We start from the raw sequence: 18737 nt of genomic DNA, 5'->3' as shown, positions 1-18737 counted from the left end.
TCGCACAACACCCGCTTCAGACTGCGCAGACAGAACCAGATAGGGGGGCCTCCCGGACTGTGCCGGCTGTATGGGCGGCCGAACCGCGCGGTTATTTGCCCGGCCATGTCACTTCATTTCTAAAGCCGTCGAACGCGTCCACCCGATGCTTGGCAATAACAGCGGCGATCAATCTTATCTCGGTGATGATTTAACTGACGCCGCCGCCCCGCACCAGCTGTGCCCGGCCATGTTTGGGACAGCCGCAGCCTCCCTCCCGCCGCCACACCACCCACACCACCCTTGGGGCACGGCAGGACAGCCACTGCCACTGCTCCCCGCATCCTGATCCCCGCCCGCCCCGCAGTCCTCTCGGCATCCCCGCTAACACCGAGGGCCGCCCCCTCCCGGTGCTGTGACTACAGCTCCCAGAGCACCCCACACCCAGCAGCCCAGCCCAGCCCCGCCCCGCCCCGCCGCATGTGAAAGGTTAATGCCGTCGTCACTTCCCCCGCGCGGTGCAGGCCGGGAATGCGAGTCGCGATTGGCCGGCGCCCGCGCCGTTCTGCAGCGTTCCGGGGAGCAGGAAGAGGTCGCGGCGGAGCGGGCTCGGCGGGGTGGCCCTGCTGGCGGTGAGTACCCCTCCGGACCACCTTCTCTCGCCGCGGGGCGCCGCGCAGGCGGGCCGGGAATCGAAAAGGGATCGATTTAATGCGCGCTTTGATGACGTAATAGGGGCTACAGAGGCGGCGGTGCCGCGGAGCGTATGGCTCCGGCCGGCAGCGGCCGGGTGCCCTCCCCGGGGCGCTGCGTGGAACACTCATGGCCGAGGGCGGTCTCTCGCTCGGCTCTCGGGGCGCCCGTGCCCGGAGGACGCTGGCGAGGTCTAGGCCTTCCGCCTTCTCCCGCTCCTGAACTGGGCGGGCGCTCATTGGCTTCGCGGTCTGGGGCAGGCTCTGCCGCCGCATTGCGATTGGCGGGGGTGGCGCTGACTGCCATCAGCGCCCTCCAATCGGGCCAAGGTGCGGGCGCGGGAGGCCGCGGCTCGGCAGTGGGGGCTCTGGGGCTGAGGCGCGTTGGGGGTGGGGGACGCGTGCGGCCGCCGGGGACCAGCAGGGGCGGAGCCAGCGGGAGCCGGAAGACCTGGGGGGGGGAATGAAAGGGCTCCCCCCGCCTCGGGGCGCGCTGTGGTGCGGCCTGGCTGTGGCTGAGGCGGCTCGCGGGGAGCGCGGCCTCGCATGTGGTGGCTGGGATGGGGCGGTGTTCGCCGTGTCCGGCGGCGGCTTCTGAGAAGCCTGCGGCGAAAAGCACAGGCAGCTCTCGCCGCTCTGGTGCCTGGAAGCGACGGCCGCCACCACACGCCCTTCGGGTAGCGCTTCCTGAAGCGGCTGCAGCCAGATGGCGGTGGCTTGGGCAGGGCTCTGCGGGCTGCTTCGGGGCGTCTGGGTTGCCCTAACGCTGTTCTGCCTGCCTGCATTCCTGTGCGACCAGTGAGGGCAAGGACAGGTGTCGGGTGCTTCAAAGATGAGTTCCGGTTCTAGTCCAGGACAGTAATAAGATTGGTTCACAGGGTAGAATTGTAAAAGCAGATGTGCAAATCATACAGGTCACATGAGATGTGCTTGGTGTTACATGCTGATAAGGTTAAGTTAGTTTTTTACTACCTTTCCCAAGAAAATCAAGCTAAACAGTCAGGTAGTCCAGTTCCCAGCACTTCTGTGTGAGCCTACTCATACGTGGCTGCTTGAATCACGCTTGCCTGCCTGCCTGCTTTGCCCTCCTGCTTTTATCAACTGTGTCATTCACTTATTCCCTCAAAGTCATGCTCTTACTGATTATGTGCTATTCTGTTGGGCTTTTCTTCTGCAGTATCACTGAGTTTTTAAAATGCAAGTACTCAGTGAATGCTGCAATCACACTTAGATATGCAATAAATTCACACGTTTTACTAGTTCTTTGTTAATTCATGACAATAAACTAGCTATTGTAAATTGTACGTTTTCTTATTCATGCTTTTTTAAGCGTTCTAAGATAAAAACTTAGCATTGATGGGGTGAGAGGTTACTCCATTATTTTGAGGCTTTTTATGGTAACATCCCTACAGTCATTCAATTTGAAAATAAAGTGTATTTGGGTAGGTGGAAATCATGAGAGCTGGAGGTCAAAGTATTGTTTGATTTAATATCTAAGAAATTATGTGTTCAACTGCAAGTCATCTGTCCTTTTATGAAGTGTCAAAAATGCGCACGAAGAATTAAACAGTAAAGAAAATGCCTGACAACTTCCCTTGTGAGACTATATGGAACACCAGATGACAGAAAAAAGGCAGGAACTGCTGGTCATCTGTATTAAACCCATTGTTCCAGATGAGATGAAGTGAATGCAGCAGCAGCATCTCCTCTCTTCCACCTCATCTTCCCCTTGTCCTCACAGGCTGGTCTCCTCCAACCCCTGTAAGACCCTGATAGGTATTTCAGCATCTGCTTGGCAAAGCAGTAATAGCAGCTGCAGGTAGGCTTCCATAGGTGGTTGCTTCTGCTATTCTTTTTTTCGTGCTCTTGGCAAAATGTCTTCTTTGTGTGCCAGTTTTTCTGAGACGCAAGAAGGAGCATGAAGTTGTGGTGAAACAGCAATTCCACCATTTCTTTATGACTGTTAGGAAGGTCGTAAGAAAGTAACTTTGCTTTTATCATAGTTGGGTTATTTTCTCTACTTGTATCAAACCCTATATACCCTTATGTGCGTTTGCTATAGGTGAGGTAGAATTTACACAGTCACACAGGGAGTTAGGAAGCGTGGTGACATGAGCTCAGATGTGTTCAGTACACACTAGGAGCTGTTTTGTAGTTAGGACTTTCTGATTCAAGTCACACACAAAAAGGATCTGCAGCAGAAGCTGGGAATCACCTGCTTTATAGATTCTCCTAGCACTTTAAAGAAAACTGCTTCTTTGCCACACCAGAAGTTTCCATCTTTGTTTTCAGTGTTTGGTTCGATACTGGCTGCTCTCCTGATTTTCTTGTCCATACTAAGTGTATCAGTACAGTGAAAGGTATGTCTCATTCCTTTAAGACTCATTCAAGCCTAGTTGGAAACTACGTGTTCTTCAAAGTGAGTTAGATTGCTGCAAAGGGACAATGTTCCTGTGCTAATGTGACTTCGACCTGCTTTCGCTGTTTTCTGCGGCATTCTCATGTGAATGTGGGAGTTAAGAGATGAGTGCTGCTCCACAGATCTGAATCATTTTGCCTGGAGTTAATTTGTGAAATCCTTTCATTGAAGTGCTTGGACTCTCTCCCAGTGTTCTTTCACATAAGCAGCAGACTTAACATCCACATCTCATCAACAGGCAGAGTTCTGCTAAACCTTTTCAGGTTTGAGAACCTCTGCAACTCCCACCCACAGCTATACTTATTGTGTAAGTAAGGGAGGAAGAGCCATCAGATTACAAGTGTATCTGTCTCTTTTGAAAGTTTGACAAAGAATGTTTTACCTTGTAGGGGGAGAAGTTTAAATAGGCTGGTGAATAAGACACTCTTTGCTCTTGGGTGTGACAGCATGTTAAATCACTTGCTGCCTGTGTACTCAGAAACTGAAAAGTGCTGCTTATTACATCATTATTTAAAGGAAGTAAATATCTTGTGTTCCTTGGGTGCAAACTGTGACAGAAATATGAAAACGTTAAGAACTGTTCTTCCACCAAATGGGTTGGTGGAATTGCAAGAAGTAACTGTATAAAGATTCTGACATTATGCTACTGAGATGTCGTAGAATAGGTAGCTCTGAAAATGTTGTATCTCTGCAGCATGTGCTTTTGTAGAGGTGGGTCCCTGCAGAATCTGTAAAGAAATACACTTACCCACTTTGAATGTTCTTTCTGTGTATAAATAAGATTCTACATCATTAAGTGTACCATCACCTACCTGTCAACTAAAATGAGGTAAAACTGTTCTAAGACAAATTAGTGTTTCTGTTGTTTTTGTACTCCCTTAATAGTGCTAGCTAGTTCATGTTTGTATACTAACCTGACTGTTAGTATTTACCAGTTGGCACACTGTTTTTTATCCTCCTGCCATATGTTTTGCAGACTAATCCTTTTACCATGGAAGCTGAAGAAACGATGGAGTGTATCCAGGAATTCCCTGAACACTATAAAGTTATTTTGGATAGACTGAACGAACAACGTGAGCAGGACCAGTTTACAGATATCACTTTGATTGTTGATGGTATGTACAGGCTCATGTTCAGTTTCTCATAAGCCAACACCCCGAAGTCCTTCTCCGCCCAGCCTGCAGCTGTGCCTAGGATTGCCCCGACCCAGGTGTAGGACTTTGCACTTTGCTTTGTTGATCTTCCTCAGGTTGGTATTGGCCACCTCTCAAGTTTGTCAAGGTCCCTCTGGATCTCATCCCTTCCCTCCAGCGTATCAACTGCACCACACAGCTTGCTGTCATGAGCAAACTTGCTGAGGGTGCATCAATTCTAATGTCCATGTGTCGTGGTTTAAACCCAGTCAGGTAACTTGTTCACTCACTCCCAGTGAGTGGTGCCGAGCTGACAACAATCGAGGTCCGTGTCCGTCTCCCCCCCCCCCCGCACCGGGGCTCTCCCCTTCCCTGCTCCCGGAGGAACGGGGAGGAGGATCGAGAGAGTGCAACTCCTACGGGTAGAGACAAGAACAGTCCAGCAACAAATCACCACCGCTACTATCAGCTAAAACAATGATAAGGGAAAATAACAAGGGAAGAGAATACGATACCACCGGCCAAGAAAGCGAGTCCCACCCGGAAGCCCCTGTCCTTCCGGGTAACTCCCAGTCACCCCCCACCCCGGCCATGACGTGCTGTGGTATGGAATACCTCCCCGGCTAGCCCGGGTCAGGCGCCCCATCTCTGCTTCCTCACAGCTTCCCCTCCTCCCTGGCAGAGCATGAGCCTCACAGAGTCCTTGGTCAGGGTAAACATCACTTAGCAACAACCGAAAACATCGGCTTCACCAACACTGTTCTCAAACTAGAAGTCAAAACACAGCACTGCACCAGTTAACACAAAGGAAAAACATGACTGCTACTGCTGAACCCAGGACACCATGTCACTGACAAAGATGTTGAACAGTATCAGTCTCAACACTGATCCCTGGGGGACACCACTCGTTACTGGGCTCCAACTGGACATTGAGCCATTGACCACAACTCTTTGTGTGAGGCCATCCAGCCAGTTCTTTATCCACCGAGTGGTCCAACCATCAAATTGATGTCTCTCCAATTTAGAGGCAAGGATGTCATGCGGGACAGTGTCGAACGCTTTGCACAAGTCCAGGTAGATGACATCAGCTGCTCTACCCCTGTCCATCAGTTCCATAGCCCCATAGTTCCATAGAAGGCCACCAAATTGGTCAGGCAGGATTTCCCCTTAGTGAAGCCATGCTGGCTGTCACCAAGCACCTTGTTGTTTTTCATGTGCCTTAGCATGCCTTCCAGGAGAATCTGCTCCAAGATTTTGCCAGGCACAGAGGTGAGACTGATTGGTCTGTAGTTTCCAAAGTAAGCAAATGAAATAAAAATTACACTTCAGGAACTGTGGTAGCTTCACCTGCAGCACTCACACAAAGCTTAGCTTGAGTGCTTGTTCCTGCTCTGGTACTGCCAAATCCACGTGTTGAGCTCAGAGCTGCTTTTGTGTGCAGCTGTGTAGTTATAATCCATGTTGCTTCTCTTATCACTGTCTCATGGAGCCTCTTGGATGTTCATGCCCAGGGGAAGGCAACGTAGTGATGTGGAAGAGCAGAACCTCTTCTGTTCTGCAGTGGTATTTGTGCTGGCAGAAAGGAGATAAAATACATCAGTCTGTAAGAGCAATAAAAACCAAGGAGAACCTGGGTGAAACCTGGGAGCTGAGTCCAAGACATACAGGAAAAAGTTTGCCTAGGAATTTCCCATGACTTAAATATCTGAGAAGAGAAACTCTATAGTGAGTGAGCCCTCCAGCTGACTGAGTTGCAGAACTTCTACAAGGTCTAATGTCAGCAAAAGTCTGCTGTGGTAGTATCCCATGTTCCAAAGAGAAATGCTAAGTGACTATATGCTGCTGGAATAGATTTGTAGACTGGATGGTCTCTTTTCTGCATCTGCAGTTATTCCTCAATGTGGGTGAGGAAGATGTTACCCTAAACAGAAATTTTTGTCTCTTTTTGCAGGTCACCATTTCAAAGCTCATAAGGCTGTTCTGGCTGCCTGTAGCCAGTTCTTCTACAAATTCTTCCAAGATTTCACTCAGGAGCCCTTGGTGGAGATTGAAGGTAATCTGATTTGTGCAAATAAAACCTTCAGAATTGTGTGCCCAAACTGGAAATGAATGTAGTATCCTTAGTACGGGCTAACAGGCATGCTTGGTTATATCAATTAGCTTTCCACATCTCAGCTCTTGTGTTGTTCTGAGGCAGCTACCACCGCTGGAAAAAAAACCTCTGCTGAAGACAAATTAAAAAGAAAATACCCAGTCATGAAATCTTTTGGAAAGGAAAGTGTGAGGTTCCATGGATGGTTTGGGTTTGGTTTTTTTTTTTCCCTTTTTTTCTTCCCCCAGGTACATGGCTAATGGAGGTCAGGCATACCTTCTACGTTTTTAGGACTAGCAGTGTGACATACAATCTTTTCCCTGAAAACAGCCATTCTGGTGAGATGAAAAAGGGTGAGATGAAAGAGGACAACCAATGGCAGATGCCTTGGCTGGGATGCAAGAACAGGATAGACATGGAGCAATACTTGCCTGGTAAACATGGAGCAAATTCCTGGAGCAGTATCTCAGCCTCCAATAAATTGCTGCTGAAAAGTCTCTTGGGAGAGAGGTTATATTTCTGTATTCATACTTTTTATTATTCATCTTATTGTCCATCTTATCATTCCTTTTATCTTTGTTGTGATATAACTCTGTACTTGTTCCAGATTCACATGTTTCTATAGTAGACTTTTTATTCCAACATGATTCCTTTAAGGGTGTCATCTTTATGAAACTGGGAGCTACAGTACTATGAACAAAATGGTGAGCAGGTGTATGCAAGATTCATCAGATAGATAAGTCTGAGAAAACAGTTGTTTTTCTTGCCTTGATACAGGTGTAAGTAACATGGCATTTCGTCACCTAATTGAGTTCACATATACAGCAAAACTAATGGTCCAAGGTGAAGAAGAAGCAAATGATGTTTGGAAAGCAGCTGAGTATCTGCAGATGTTAGAAGCCATCAAAGCACTTCAAATCAGGTAAGCCCATAAACCTCTCTTTCTTCCCACCACTGAAATGTAGAGTCACAAGAATATTTTTACAGGAGCTGGCTTGCAGAATTCTGTTCCTTCTCCTGGAACCTCCTAAACTTGTATGGACCACATACTCTTCCATAAGATACAAGTCAAAATTATACAGGCTAAAAAAGGAATGTCACACTCTTTATGTTGGAGCTCAGTCATAAGTGACGTGGCTAGGTAAATTTTGCAGACATTTTAGGGCTATGACTTTGTGATAACTAATACCATGTCTCTGTGCTATCTAACTGTCCACACCTGATTGACAGCTGTGGAGTGACAATGGGCCTCAGGTAATTAGACCACATTAACAAGTTTGTGCTGGTGCTTTGATTTCATGAAGCTTTCTGCTATTTCTGAGAGAATAAGCAGCGGTTTTAAAACTTCTTGCTGCAAAATTAACCTCTCAAATTTCTTGAACGGTTCTAATCAGTTTTATACAGGATCAGTAGTTATGGAAGGATGCTGTGACACTTTTTTTCCAGTACCAGCAACTGTACTCCATTGACAAGCTCCAACCTGAGAAAAGCAGGTGCTAGTCCCATCATGCTGTTTTTCTGCCGCTTCCTTCCCTTTCAGAAAGTGCCATCGCATCTTCATTCCTTCATGAGGAACGTCTGCATGCTCTGTCTGTGTGGAGGAAGGGGCAATAAATGCTTCCAGCATTGCAATTATGATTTTCTCTTCTAGGCCTGCTGAAAGGTCTTTGCATTCAGGCTAAGAAAAGACTTGCTTCCTTAAGAGTGGCATTAGCTCCAAGTTCCTCTAGTAGCTAGATAACATTTGTTTAAAAAAATCTCCACCACATGGTATGCTGGAAACTTGGTTTTCAACATCAACATTTATTTCCAAATTAAATGCTACTCTGTTAGCAATAGAGCTGAATAAGTATGTGACTTTTTTAATAGGAAAGATACAGGATTGTGCATTTCTAGTCCTACCCTCCAACCTTACAAACACCCTTTTTAATATTGTTAAGACTAAGTATGGTAACACCAAAAGATTATTAATTTTGGTTGGTTGGTTGATTTTTAAATTCTGGAAGAAAAGCAGACTGTAGCTGCCTGTTTGGGGAATTCAAAAGAAACTTGAAAATGTGTGTTCAAATTTGTATCACTTTGAGTCAGTGTACACTACTACAGCTATTGAACGATGATTCACAGAATCATCTAGGTTGGAAAAGACCTTTAAGATCATGAAATCCAACCATTATCTCAGGACTGCCAAGTCCACCACTAAACCATGGCACTGAGGGGCTCATCTACACATTTTTTGAACGCTTCCAGGGACTACTCCTCTACTACTGCTCAGGGCAGCCTGTTCCAATGCCTGAGCACCCTCTCTGTTAAGAAATTGTTCTTCATATCCAATCTAAGCCTCCCCTGATGCTGCTTGAGCCTCTTACCTCTTGTCCTATCGCTTGTTTCTGGGAAGAGACCAGCCACCTCTTTGCTCCATCCCCTTTTCAGGTAGTTGTAGGGAGCAGTAAGGTTGCCCACTGAACCTTCTCTTCTCCAGACTGAACAGATCTATCTCTCAAGCTAAACTGTCCAGCCTGCAATTATGTCCCACTATTACATGATATTATGTAGTTTCTTGGTTATGCACCACTAGTAAATGTCGTAATTCTTATGTTGCTGGGAAACAATGTTTTGCTTAATGAACGCACATGCAAGCCAGTCTATTCTTAGAGTTATTCCCATTGTTTATGAGTTTTGAAGTGAGGGTTTTTTAAGTTTTCTGGGTTTAGTTTGCTTTGCTTTGGGTTGTTTGGTTGGTTTGGGGATTTTTTTGGTTGTTGTTAGAAAGACAAACTTGTGTACTACTGTCAGTTTCTGTTTTCTCCTCCACAGTAAGAGGGGGAAGAATTGCAATACAGTGCCTCAGTCAGAGCTTTGACTGAAAGGGGTAAGCTTGAGAAACTTAGAGATGAAAGTACAGATGATTACAGAACTATTTGTATAATACATCAGAATTGCACACCACATTTGACTAGAAAGAAAACAATCAGCTGCTGTTACTTAAAGTGCTTTCACTAGTGTTGTATGTGTGTATCCCCATCCAAAGTTTCACACAGTCAACAATGATAGTCTCCACTTTGTTAAGCAGATTATTCTTCTGATGTGTGATCCTGTAGCTACTTGCAGTAATGTGCAAAGTAATTGATATCTTCTAGGTATCGGGAGTCCAGGCTAGCTGCTCTCTCTGTCTTCTATGTCTGAGTAAGGTGCAATTTAATAAGCTGTATCCTCCATTAGATCATCAGTTGCACATCTCTGACATCAGGCTTTGCACAGTACCTGTAAGTTGTATCTCTCCTATTACTAGAAAACATGAAGTGGTAGGGAACAGATTACATGAAAGGATTCATTATGCTGCAGAGGAAGGTAAGAGCACAGCTTACTTCTGTCACTCTTAAGTGGAAGACAGCCACTCATTTTTGAAACTGATTATCAGTAATAAAATCTCCAGTGCATTAAGTGCTGCAGATGATTTTGAAGGTGTGACTTGAAAGCATTGACCCACTTGGCTCTGTCTGTGTTTGAGGTGGCATGCCGTCCCTCACATCTTGGAGGAAGGGGGCTGCGTGTATATGATGCAGGGAGAATAGGAGCAGAGCTGGGGGTTGGTTGTGTTTAAGCCCAGAGAAGTAAACAATAAACTTTTCACACTCCACTGTCTTTCATTTTTACCTCCCCTGTTAGCTGTATTCTTTCCAGAAGTACGAGAGGTTTTAATGGTCATTGTGTGAAGTCACACCTGTAGTGTTTTTGTAGCAAGCTGTAAGCACTGCAGGCAATTGTACATACTCCAAGAGCTTAAGAGGTCAAAGGCATAGGAAGGACTTGAATCTTGTTTCTGAGTAGGTAGGCCAAAGAATTCCTTCCTTGGGGGAAGTTTTCTTTCCAAGTACAGAATTTCACAGGTTTCTTAGGCCAGTTAACCTCATGACATAGGTTTATCTTTCTTCTGGATAGGTGCTTTGTATCATGCAAGCAGACCTGTTTAAAACTCTTCAGTTGCCTATCTCAAAGGCTCTTCGGCTTTAACCATGCTATTCTACAACTCTAAGGAATATATAGATAAAGGACAAACTAGCTTCTGATATGCACACAGATTATGTGTGCATTCATCATTCAGCTTTCTTGAGAAACAGCTGAAGAGTGTTAGATATTGAAGCTCACTATTAGGTAGGAATTATGTCAGTGCTTATGAATCTTAACCATGTTTATGCAAACGCTTTACAGGAACAAAGAAAACTCATCTCCTTTAGACTCAAATCAAGCACAAGGAAACAAACCAAAAAAGAGGAAGGTAGCTGAAACTTCTAATGTTATCACAGAAACACTTCCATCTGCAGAATCGGAGCCTGTGGAAATTGAGGTTGAGATTGCGGAAGGCACAATTGAAGTGGAAGACGACAGCATTGAAACACTTGAAGAAGTGGCTTCTGCAGAGCAATCCATAAAGTACATACAGACAACAGGTACATCAGATGAATCTGCACTGGCTCTTTTGGCAGACATCACCAGCAAGTATCGTCAGGGGGAAAGAAAATGCCAGATCCAGGAAGAAGGTGATAGTGCAACTGATACCTCGTGCAAACAGGTAGAAGGTATTGAAATCGTGGAACTTCAGCTGTCACACATGAACAATTTATTCCACTGTGAGAAATGTAATCGTTCGTTTAAATTGTTTTACCATTTCAAGGAACACATGAAAACACACTCCACTGAGAGTTACAAGTGTGACATATGCAATAAAAGGTACCTACGAGAGAGTGCTTTGAAACAGCACCTCACCTGTTACCATCTTGATGAAGGTGGTGCCAGCAAGAAGCAAAGACCTGGCAAAAAAATACATATATGCCAGTACTGTGATAAACAGTTTGATCACTTTGGACATTTTAAAGAGCACCTCCGGAAACACACAGGTAAGAGCACTGCTATAGTCCTGTCCTTGTAGCCTTGGCTCTAGGATTTGGGGGATTTGCATGTTTTGGGGAAATAGAGAATATACTGAAGAGAGCACATAACCCTTGAGTGCTAGAAATACTTGGCTTCTAGTTACAACTAAATGCTGGGTTTTGTTTGTTCATTTGTTGTTTGGTTTTGTCTGGGTTTTTTTCTGTTGATGTAAACTTGTAATGGAGTGAGGTGGTTAAAAACCAGAAACCAATAATGAAGCTTCTCTCTCAAGTCTATTGAAGATGTTTCCAAAATTATTTCTTAAGGCATGTTTCCTTCTTCAAAAATACAAAGCTGAGAAGTGTCTTTTATTTTCGCAATTCTAGGAGTAAATATTTCTGTTGAAATATGATCTGACCTGTGAACTTCTCAATGGAATACTGTTTAGAGGTGTTTTTATCTAATAGAACTGAGCAAATGCCTATTAATGCATTAGGCATAAATACAACCTAACAATTCCCTCTTGTACTACCTTGTTTGAAAAGCTTCACCCTTGCTCTTAACATCTCATCTATGGCTTGATTTTAGTTTGTTAATTTACACAGCAAAACACTTCTAGTGACTGATGCACACTGTCTTTTTTCTCTGAAATGTACCTGTTTGAAATCTGAATAGCATGTTTTGAGTACAAAATTACTTGTGCTTCTTTCTTGTTCTACATGGGAGGTTAAGATATTACTTCTTCATCTCACTGAAAAGTCTGTTATCTGAACAGATACTGAGGTTTATATAGATAACTCTGAATGTAAAATGTATGTAATCCTGATTTTCCAGATGTTTTTGTTTAATATGTCAGTCACGAGGTATCAGTAAGAACTGAATGGAAGGTAGTGGCCCTGTTTCTTTCACAGATTCTTATTGTTGTTAAAGCCTGCAAATTTAAAGAATCTCATTTCTTTGTATCTGTATGTGGGACTGCTGAGTATTGATATAAGACACTGTGTCCAGTCTGTTCCCAGTAGCCCTTAGAAGTTCCGTTTATAAACAGTCTTTGGCAAATCCTCATCCCCTAAGAAGCAGGGGGTGTTTCTCTATTAAGAGCAATCCAAAACAGAGAAAAGTTTGTGGCAGACCAACAAAGTTAAGCCAAAAATCACAATATGTTGGTTGCTGTTGTGACAAAGAATTTTGGGGACCAAGCAACTTAGCCTATCACAGGAGGTACAGAGTACTTCATAAATATATATTGATACAAGAATAGCTCATGGAATCTAATTGCTTCTGATTTAGCATTTTCAAAGACCTTAAGCTTAGCATCAAAACAGATACTATCATTTAACTGTGGTCTGCTCTAAGACCAGTGGAAAAAACCTCCTATTCAGCTTAAGGCTAAGTTCTGAATTTTGTCTAGCACTGGTTGAATGCTAAAATGAAATTAAAAGGCCTGGGAGAAAATGTCCTACAAAGCATTTGATCCCATTCCTGCTTCATCATACCTTCAACAATAGCATGAAATAAATAGACACCTTCTCAGGGTTGATAATCCTTTTTGATATAGGAGTTTGACATTACCAATGGCTATTATCTTTGTCTTAATAAAAGAAAGGAAGGACAACCATGGAGTTTGTCTCATTCATGTGCACAGAGCCTTAAGCAGCTTCTGAGTCAATGAAAATACACCTCAGAAATGTCTTGCATGCCAGAGTAACAGTCATCTCCAGAACTTAGAAAGAGGAAAGGGTTTTGGTGTGATCTGATTTCCCCTTTGTGAGTATGGATGATATGTCATTTGCTTATCGTAAGTAATGCATGGGAGAGAAACTCTGCAAGGCTACTCTTAAGTAATGTGTATCTTTTACATTCTAATTCGGTTTACACAGAAGGAGCCATTTCCTCATACAGGAATTGCTCTTGGAATGAAGCTACTGCTCTCAATATGCTGGTCTAATCCTGCTATTCTGCAAAACTTGTTTTCTCTAGCAGAGACACTGAACAGCTTTGATTCCTGCTGATTTTACTTGATTATGTGTCTGGAAGTGATCAGGAGTGATTTACTTGATTATGAGTGAAGGTGGAAGTGAAAGAGTTGTGATGTGCTCCAAGCAGCCAAATTAATCGGCCTCATCTGAAAAATCTATAGCTGAAGTAAACTGTATACAAACTTCTTAAAAAAAATTAATCAAGGTCTTTGCCATTCTTGGAAAAACAAAAATATATTTTACAGGAGGTTTAGTCTGAACTGTGAGTACTGTCTTTTATAGCAGTGAATAAATTTTTATTTACATACCTTCAATAAATTATTCTGTCCTGTGGGTTACTTAGGACTGGCAAGTGAATTCTCATCCATTCTCATAAAGGGAGAAAAGATAATCATTAGATCAGGCCAGAAACCCCATTCTTCATAAAATCTTCATAAAATCTCACTTACCTGAAACTAAACTCATAGTTGGATGACACACAGGGGAGAAGCAGAAAGTTGTCACCTTCAGCTGAGGAGGTTAGCTCCAGTTTACCAGTGTGCACCTCCGAGAATAAAGAAGGGAAGAGAGCTGTCACACTGTGTTTTCCGTCACTGCAGTGATGCACTGCCATTGTACAGCCCAGGTCACAGCATTGATTTGCACTGTGCAAAAAGTCACACAGTGTCTTTTGGATGTTGCCACCATTACATTTGAATTGTCACTTTCAGACACTTCTGGCAGAATATGTTAGAGATTACTGAAGAATTCGAGTAAGACCAGATCACAGGGAGGGGGGTCTGTGGTGTGAGGTTTATTGTGTAGTATCTATTGGTTTCTTGGGCAAAGTCCATGATTTTTGATCTGCCAGACTGACGGCAGTTCAGCATCCTCTGCATTACCTGTCCAGCAGTCTTCAAAACATACCATTTTGTAATAGTTAAGGGAAATGTTCTCAACCTTTAACATTTTTTTTGTAGCCTTCAGTTGTGTAAGGGAGAATTACAGGCTATTTGTGGATTTCTTCTGAAAAGCTAATTAGGATCTTCCAAATATTTTTTTTAAACTAGCTAGGATACATCCTTATGCTATTACAGTAAAATGTCTCAGCCTCTTTTGGAGTTTAAGTTGTTCATTTCAGTAGTGATGTGGTATCAGTATCTCCACAGATTAATTATCAGAATTTTAGAAGAAACACAGTTCCTTATTTTTTGTACTTTTAATTCCCTTGAATTTCATTGTGTTTGTGCATGATGAAATTAGTAAACAGAGACACCAGCTGTTCTTTGCTATTGCTTGATGACAGTAATAACAATACATTACGTTGGATGAAAAAGAGAAAATGACCTGTTTCCAGCTGTCATCAGCTGGCTTTGTGTTTGGTACCAGGTTTGAAATGAAGGGGCCAAACTGAAAACAATTTTTTTGTTGCTTGTGCCCATTTATGTCCTCTGTGTTTTCTCTTCACTGTCTTTTGGGAGGGAGGGGGTGTTGGTTGGTTGTTTTGATACTGATGCATTGTTATTTCATGGTCATTCCATGCCAACTTCTTTTTCTGGAGCTCAATTTCAGCTCTCAAGCTGTTATTGAAAATAAAATTTTGTATTATTTAAATCCTTCCTTTAATGTATCACTTTGTATATTTAATAATGTTGATTCTTTAATTGTAAATATTATCAGACAAAAAAAAAGAAATTATTTAATTGTAATATTATCAGACAAAAAGAGAGCTGCTATTTCTTCAAGATATTTCATCAAAATAGTGATCTAATTTCCATGAAAACTTAAATGGACCTTAAATGACACTGGTAATTGTTACATGTTACATTGTTACATGTTAATGGTGGTTTCTCTAAATGAGAAGTATTAGGGTTTTACCCTTTTATTTATATAAATGAAGTTTACATAGAATGTCTTTTTTTCTTCTGTAGAATAATCCAGTTGGTCATGTCTTTACAGGATATTTATCAACCTACACAAAGGGAGAGAGAAAGCTGTCAGAAAACTGGCTGGGTTTATACACTTACAAATCCCTGTATCTGTCTTAACAGGTGAAAAACCATTTGAATGTCCAAACTGCCATGAACGTTTTGCTAGGAATAGCACACTCAAATGTCACCTGACAGCCTGTCAGTCTGGAGCTGGAGCTAAAAAGGGAAGAAAGAAGCTGTATGAATGTCAGGTGCGTAATGGAAGTACCAGACTCAAGCTAGATACCTCCTTCCTATGCTGATATTATAGCAGCTTTTCAGTACCTAATGGGCCTACAGGAAATCTCGAGAGGGACTTTTTATAAGAGCATGTAGTGGTAGTACAAGGAGGAATGGCTTTAAACTGACAGAGGGGAGATTTAATTTAGACATTAGGAAGAAGTTCTTCACTGTGAGGGTGGTGAGGCACTGGGACAGGTTGCCCAGAGAAGCTGTGACTGCCCTATCCCTGGGAGGCCAGGCTGGATGGGGCTTGGAGCAACCTGATCTAGTGGAAGGTGTCTCTGCCTGTGGCAGTGGGGCTGGAACTGTATGGTCTTTAAGGTTACTTCCAACCCAGAACATTCTGTGGTTGCAGTAAACCACAGTATGGCTCTCTGGTGCACTGGCGCTCTGGCTCAGTCTTTCTGTGCTTGCTTTCTTGTGTGTGCTGTCTCTCATGGACACTCACTCTCTGTCTTTCTCCTTTGCTCTTGCACATGCGCTCTTGCTCTCACGTACTCTGCTTTGTGCTCTCTCATTCCATCATGTGCCCTCTTGGGCTTCATTGCTCTTTCTTGCATGCCTTTGCACTCTCTTTCACTCTCACATTCCTCCTATTTCTCTTGTCCTTTTTTGTTTGGCTGGTTGTTTGTTTTTTTTTTCCCTTAAGACCCTCACCTTATTTAGTTCACAGTATGGCTGTGATTTGAGGCTGAATTGGGTTGTGTTGTGAAGAAAACTGGTGGGTATAGTCTTTATTCAAAAGAAAGAGTGAACTTACAGAAAACACTGAACACTGCAAGAGAATAATTTCTGTTGCTAATCAAATAACATAATCAGAAGTTTCACCAATGCTGTTGCATCATTTAGTTATGCCAATGTGAAGTTAATTCTTGGGAGCATACCTGTGTCTTAAAGATGTTCGTTCTGAATATGAGAATTACTGTATAACACGAATTTGTATCTAATAGCATCACTGTTTTGGTCTTATGACCCTTTGGTCTAATCACTTTTTGTCACAGGGTTTTGTTTCCACATTGATGCCACATCCTCTCACAGATGTTGTCAATGTAGATTAATGTTTCCTCAGCCCGCAGAAACTACAGCAATTCTTGGATAATTTTTTCTTGAATGTTTCTCTCTTGAGAACTAAATTTGAGTAGTGTTCAGTAAATAACTCTTAGTTCACTGAACAAAGAGATGAAAGCAAAATTGTTCTTTCCTGATAAGCATTTCTGGTGCTCTTCAGTGTATGCCTTGAGTACTGAATTAGGTTCCACGTAGCAAGAACAGTAATTATGTGCTTGGGCATTACCAAGTCATTACCTTTATGTATAACTGAGTAATTTCCACCCATGACCTTTGCTTTTGCTTTATTAAACTGTCTATCTTGACCCACAAGGGTTTTTTCCATCTTCCATAATTTTGTTTCCCCTATCCTGCTGAGGAGGGGAGCAACAGAGTGGCTTGGTAGGGACATGACCTTCAGTGAGGGCAACCCACACCACTGGGGCATGATACTGTGTGAATTTCACATAAGGTTAAAATGAGTAAACTTTCTAATGCTGTACTGACTTATAAATTTTGTGGGTATCCTGTGTGTGCACAACCTAGATTAGCATGTTGTTTCTTAAAAAGATACAAATAAATACCAGGCCTTCTGTTCATCTGAAGCTGACAGCTTTTACCTCTAATGCATAAGGTTTTCTTAATCGAAGTATTAAGAAGCTACATTATATGAAGCCATGATCTGAAATAGGCACTATATTTTATCATATTTCTGTTGACTTTTTTTAAATGTATGTATCTTTGTTTTAGGTTTGTAACAGTGTGTTTAACAGCTGGGATCAATTCAAAGATCACTTGGTAATACACACCGGTGACAAACCCAACCACTGTACCCTATGTGATTTGTGGTTTATGCAAGGCAGTGAGCTGAGAAGGCATCTCAAAGAAATTCACAGTATTTCAGAGCGAATAGTGACAGAAGAGGTTCTTCCAGTGGAAGCTGAACCAGTAACATCAATGACTATAATAGAGCAAGTGGAGCAAGTCCATGTTCTTCCAGTAATTCAGGTACAAGTGGATCCTGCACAGGTAACTGTGGAACAGATGCACCGGGATCTCATACAGGACAATCAAGTGAAAGACACACAGGTGGATGAACTGCAAGAACAGATGCAGATTAGTTACCTTGAAGTCGAACACATTCAGACTGAACAAGGTGCTGAAGTTCATGTGGAGCAGTTACATGTTGAGCATGTAAATCAGATACAGATGGAAGAAGTACAGGCAGAACTTATAGATGGAACAGAACTTGAACAAGTAGAATATGAAAGTGTTGATCAAGGAAAAGCAGAAGAAAAGAAACCTAATCAAGTAGATGGTGGAGATAAGGAAGATCATGAACAAGCTGAAGGCTTAAAGACTCAACAGTTAGCGGACATGCAGAACAAAAAAGTGAACAACTAGGACAAGTAACAACACTGTGCAGATACATGAATTAAATACCAAGTTATTTTTGTTAACTTTTATGTTGGGTTTTGAATTGTCAGTGGGCACGTTTCCAATATGCTGTCCTTAGGAAGCTCACAAGTGGACCAAAGTTAGCTTTCTTCATCTAAAACTAAACTTTTCATGTGAAAAACAACTTACCCATTCATGTAATACCATGAAACAGAAGCTACCACAGACATGGACAGTTTTATGAGGATTTTAAGAATGAGTAACTTGTACATTGTTACACCATCCCTGGATATATGAAAGAGTAACTTTACCTCTTTTCCTCTTGCAGTACAAGCAAACTCTTGTTACAAATTCACAGGGTGTGTGGCAGAAGAATCAGTAAAGCCTGGTGGGTTCTGTTGTAAACGGCAGTCAGCTACCTATGAATTTTTCGATCAGGCCGCTGTTTCCCTAAAGTGGTCCCTAACTTTCAGGCTGGAGAACAAATGGTGGTGGAGGTTTCTGAGCACAAAAAGCCTGTGCCTTTTTACACTGACTCATTAAATTTCCATTGAGTTCTTAGCATTCAAGATCTTAGTTCAGTAAAAGGCAGCTTAGGTAATGTTATAGCGCTTTATATTTTTGCTTAAAATTGTCAGCTACTGATTTTGCTTTTTTTTTTTTTTTGCATCACTTTTAGAAGCGGGGGGGGGGGGTTGAGGTAGGAAACTGCCTCCACAGGGAGGCAGCAGGACACTTTAAAACAGGAAGAGCTCAATAGAATCTGTGGTAAACCTGAGCTGGAAGAGCTACTATCAGACTCTTCTTTCATAAATTGTCATTTTCTAAAATGAGTATGTTTAAACACAGAGACTTGTCTATATGGTATCACGTTCCTGTTTTATTTAAATGAATTCTGACACTTGACGCAAAGATGTGCTAAACATAAAAGTAAAAG

The 18737-nt window shown here is 42.7% G+C and overlaps 1 protein-coding gene across 3 annotated transcripts; it reads left to right on the top strand.

The window, feature by feature from the left end:
• Positions 1 to 471: 471 nt before the first annotated feature.
• On the top strand, positions 472 to 17868 carry ZNF131 (zinc finger protein 131). Of its 3 annotated transcripts, XM_061469447.1 has the most exons (8): positions 472 to 611; positions 4067 to 4205; positions 6175 to 6276; positions 7093 to 7237; positions 10525 to 10885; positions 10988 to 11210; positions 15194 to 15324; positions 17153 to 17868. In XM_061469447.1, exons 2-8 carry the CDS (start codon positions 4082 to 4084, stop codon positions 17804 to 17806), a joined length of 1740 nt encoding a protein of 579 aa, XP_061325431.1. In that variant the 5' UTR covers positions 472 to 611; positions 4067 to 4081; the 3' UTR covers positions 17807 to 17868. The 3 variants fall into 3 exon arrangements, with proteins under 3 accessions (XP_061325431.1, XP_061325429.1, XP_061325430.1); XM_061469445.1 differs by having other exon boundaries at positions 10525 to 11210; XM_061469446.1 differs by lacking the exon at positions 472 to 611 and adding an exon at positions 3047 to 3397 and having other exon boundaries at positions 10525 to 11210.
• The last annotated feature ends 869 nt before the right edge of the window (positions 17869 to 18737 follow it).

The sequence above is a fragment of the Pezoporus flaviventris genome, unplaced genomic scaffold (genome assembly GCF_033815535.1).
Source record: "Pezoporus flaviventris isolate CSIRO_AGI_PZ_B2104156 unplaced genomic scaffold, CSIRO_AGI_Pfla_v1 ptg000057l, whole genome shotgun sequence".
NCBI lineage: Eukaryota > Metazoa > Chordata > Aves > Psittaciformes > Psittacidae > Pezoporus > Pezoporus flaviventris.
Note: the sequence above shows the minus strand (reverse complement) of the source record. Positions and strands in the feature narration are given on the sequence as shown.

What these genes read in the sequence shown, in the direction of transcription:
- ZNF131 (XM_061469445.1), top strand. Translation starts at nt 4,082, where the DNA reads ATGGAAGCTGAAGAAACGATGGAGTGTATCCAGGAATTCCCTGAACAC. An exon ending in GCCCTTGGTGGAGATTGAAG is followed by an intron (nt 6,277 to 7,092) that starts GTAATCTGATTT and finishes GCCTTGATACAG; the next exon opens with GTGTAAGTAACATGGCATTT. An exon ending in ATCAAAGCACTTCAAATCAG is followed by an intron (nt 7,238 to 10,524) that starts GTAAGCCCATAA and finishes AACGCTTTACAG; the next exon opens with GAACAAAGAAAACTCATCTC.